General features: G+C 43.4%; 1 protein-coding gene across 1 annotated transcript; it reads right to left on the reverse strand.

The window, feature by feature from the left end:
• Nucleotides 1–235: 235 nt before the first annotated feature.
• On the reverse strand, nucleotides 236–688 carry ATOH7 (atonal bHLH transcription factor 7). Its single transcript, XM_015413849.1, has one exon. The coding sequence runs from the start codon at nucleotides 686–688 to the stop codon at nucleotides 236–238; it is 453 nt and encodes a 150-aa protein (XP_015269335.1).
• Between the last annotated feature and the right edge of the window lie 3,331 nt (nucleotides 689–4,019).

Genomic DNA, 4,019 nt, shown 5'->3' on the forward strand with positions numbered 1-4,019 from the left:
AAAGCAATACAAAGCTGGCCATGCACATTTTATAGGCAATAATGATCTGTGACAATACATTTGGCAAAATGTTCAAGATCAACTTCTTCTAAAGGAGATCATCATATTACAGGCAGAGAACAAGAATAACAACCAGATTACCTTAAGCAGCTTGCTTAGCTCGTGTTCCCTGGTTTCTAAACAGAATGGTCACTCTGTCCTGCCCAAGGTCACAGGGATCTCGGGGATCTACTATTTAGTAGCTGTCAGGCTGGAAGCTGAAAAGTCTCTGTGCGTAGGGGTCGACTTCCGCAGTCATCTTCTGCCCCGTGTAAGGATGGCAGTTCTCCTGGTGGAAGTGCTCGCAGTGGAAATTAATCCAGTCTTTCTCCGCATTGTACCTCTCTGCTTCAGCAAGGATCCTGGTCAGGGCCATGATGTAACTCAGGGCCATCTGCAGGGTCTCGTACTTGGAGAGCTTCTTGTCCTGCCCCCACTGGGGGACCACTTTGCGCAGGCGGTCGAAGGCAGTGTTGAGCCCCTGCATCCTCCTCCTCTCCCTGGCGTTGGCTGCCAGCCGCCGCTTGGCAGTGTTCTCCAGACGTTCAGAGCCACACTTTGCCGTGCACGTCGTCCCGCTCCTACACTGCGAGCCAGCTTCCAAGCCAGGCTCCATATTATTATTATTATTCAGTTTGCAGGGCTTCATGCGGTAGGCTTGCAAGCCGGGGAGAGCTATAGGCAAGGAAGGTAGGTGAGAAGCCGGGGAGCTCTTGCTAACCGTAATTTGGCTTTCCTAAAAAGCAAAAACAGCCAACCTACTTTCCCCAGAGTTCAAGGCGATGCGCTCCTTTTCAAAAACAGCATCTCCCTGGAATTTCAAAACATCACTGAGGTGCGAAGTTTGTCCTCGCTCTCAGATCATAGCCCGAATGCTGAAGAGCAGCTCACAGTGTGACATTTTCAGTCTTCTTCAATTCTCTCTGTTTGGCAAAGACAGGGAAACAAACAACCCTTGCTAGTCTCAAAAATCCAGGTTACAAATTGATGTGGGGGGCGAAAACATGGCAAGTCTATATAATCCAAAAAGGGTTTCTGTGAATAGCAAAAGAAGATAACCTAAATCTGTTCCAAACAGATCGCCTTTTCAACAAGAGAAGGGGAGAAAATCCTACAGTCTGATGCAGTGTTAACCGGGTGCAAAGTGTGGGGAAAGTCTTGCTGCTTCCTCAGTCGCTAGTACTGCTGGTCAGTGAGCAGAAGTTTCAAGGCAGGGAAGTCTTTATAGGAGCAACGGCAAAGGCGAAACAGGTGGCAGCAGGTGGGTGGGCGGCCCTGTGTCTCCATCCCGGCACCTTCCCACCCTGGGAACGAGTGAAAAAAAATGCTTCCAACAAAATCCTGACATTGCAGACTTTGTCTGTTGAAAAGTCTCCTAAAGCCATGTCTGTCCAGCACTAACAACTTGCCATCTGGAGCAGTGTCTGGCTGGCCCCACAAGAATCGCGACAGCTAAGCAAAGGTCTTTGCGCTGAATACCCTTCTGCAGATCAGCAACAACCTTTCCTGACACATGGGCAGCACTGCACTTGCTTGCTCGGAATGGCTTGGCTGGTGGGGGGGGGGGAGAAAAACTCTTAACAGGGATATCAAAACCTAAGAGGAAGGGGATTTGCTAGGCCAATGCCGATCTAAGTGCAGAAAGAGACTTTGGGAGTATATTTGGCAGGGATTTTCTCACCATGGCTACATCAGGAGAATATATTGCTGACATATATCTGAACGTTAGCAAACTTAGCTTTGCAATATTCTGGCTGTCAAAATGAACGGTAACCAAAGAATGTCTGATGTAAATGCTTTTGCAACATACATACATGATTGTCTTCCGGCAAAGCTATAATTCTTGAGAACAACACTAAACAGATTGACATCCAGAAAAGTACAGATTAGTAGATATATTTTTTAATTCAAGGTAAATTCGAATGAAGAAGAAAACAGAGAAACCTTTAATTATCTAATATTGATTTTTGTTGAAGATTCAAGGGTAAAAACATTTCCCTTTTATGTTGCATCTTTGCCAGTGGTTTTTTTCCCCCTTGAAAACTTGTCATAGGTCATAAAGCAAAACAACAAGGTTTTATTTGATTTCAGCACTAATTAAATTGTTACCAAGTATTTATGTATGAGTCATGTTTCACTTCAGACTCATAGCATGGCATTTTGATCTAAAACTGTAGAACAATTGTTCCCCGCCTGACTTGGAAACATCATGTGGTTGCAAACAGTTGATTAGTCCTTCACAGAGGCAGCGACAATGAAGGAGGCTGAATAACGTGGAAACAATAGGATGCAATTGAACATTAGCGGACCCCAGCATGACAGATGTTAAACGCAGGCTGGTCGGCTTAGTTCCTCTGCTTTTAATATTCTGCGTCATAAATGGCCTTGTTAACGGGGGGTACACATTAGTTCATTAGCAAACTGTGTACTGGGTTCTCAGTGTTTCAATAACTAGATTACATTCTGGTTGCCCTACTTGTTCTTTTTATTAAGGGATGCTTCCTCCCGCTCCATCCACTATTTAAAAAAGATCTGTCCTTGATACGTTTCAGCATTACTTTCCTAACAAATTTTGGAGATCTGATCATTTCGGCAACACATAAGAACGGCAGCTTCAAGACAGACATAAAATTATTTCTCAGCATCCACACCCAATTTAAATTCCAGTGAACTTTCTCCTTCTGCATCTGTGTTCTGATATGACCTGCACATACAGTTTTAATAGATGCTTACGCATACACCGAGGTGCACATCCTGAGCAATCCCCCTATTATCACAATTTGTACCTGAAGTGTAAACCTCCTCTGGATGGTGTTATTATGGCGAATCAAACTGCAGTTGAGTCTTATTAACCCCCTTGTGGTTTGCTTTGTCAACAGCAGTTTCCAAAGGGGTTTTGTGCATGCTGGGCTGCGAGATCAGATGAGTATTGGACTAGAGAACTCTTGAAAAGATAGGTTGGAAATCAGTCCACACATTAGGATAAAGGGTGGGCTAGAACTAGGGTTGCCGAGTCTGGGTTGGGAGACTCCAGGGTGGGGGTTGGGGAGGTGAGGGACGTCAGCAGGGCACAAGGCCACTCTCCAAAGCAGCCATTTTCACTAAGGGAACTGATCTCTGTTGTCTGGAGACCAGTTGTAATTCTGGGAGATTTCTATCTACCACCTGGAGGTTGTAAGTAATACAAGAGATACAAAAGATCAAACCATGCATAAATAACGAAAAATATATTCAACAATCAATGAGTATAATAATCTAAACCTATATAAATAGTTTTTCAAAAATACATTATAGTAATCAGGAACTCAAAAGTACACAGTCCAAATACAAAAACAGTCCTATTAATAGACCTTCAGAAATAGTCCCATTCCTCAAACAGTGAAAAGTCCAAATATAGATGTTTATAATTCCTTCCTTCCTTCCTTCCTTCCTTCCTTCCTTCCTTCCTTCCTTTCTTCCTGTATTATTCAACACTGGAGTTGGGCAGTTTTGGTGTTCCGCTTTTGAGGAAGCAAGGTGATACAGCAACTTGAAGCCAGCAGGGCTGTGAAGTGGATACACGAGTGGTGAGACCGAGGATTTTGTGAAGAGGAATTATAAACATCTATATTTGGACTTTTCACTGTTTGAGGAGTGTGACTTGGGATATTTCTGAAGGTGTGTTAATAGGACTGTTTTTGTATCTGGACCGTGTACTTTGAATTCCTGATTACTATATTGTATTTTTGAAAAACAACTCTTATTTATATAGGTTTAGATTATTACACTCATTGATTGTTGAATATATTTTTTGTTATTTATGCACGGTTTGATCTTTTGTCTCTTTTATATTACTTACTCCCTTCCGTGCATCTCTGCTGTTTGGGTTTCTTACCACTTGGAGGCTGGCCACCCTACCTAGAACCTGTCCTTGATAATCCCCCCCCCCCAATCTGATGATGTGCCGGCTTTCTATGAGCAAGAGCATATTAAAACCCAAA

This window comes from Gekko japonicus, unplaced genomic scaffold, assembly GCF_001447785.1.
Source record: "Gekko japonicus isolate JY-2015 unplaced genomic scaffold, Gekko_japonicus_V1.1 scaffold1178, whole genome shotgun sequence".
Taxonomy (NCBI): Eukaryota; Metazoa; Chordata; class Lepidosauria; order Squamata; family Gekkonidae; genus Gekko; species Gekko japonicus.

Excerpts from the sequence above, each read along its gene's own strand:
- ATOH7 (XM_015413849.1), bottom strand. The coding sequence starts at position 688 with ATGAAGCCCTGCAAACTGAATAATAATAATAATATGGAGCCTGGCTTG.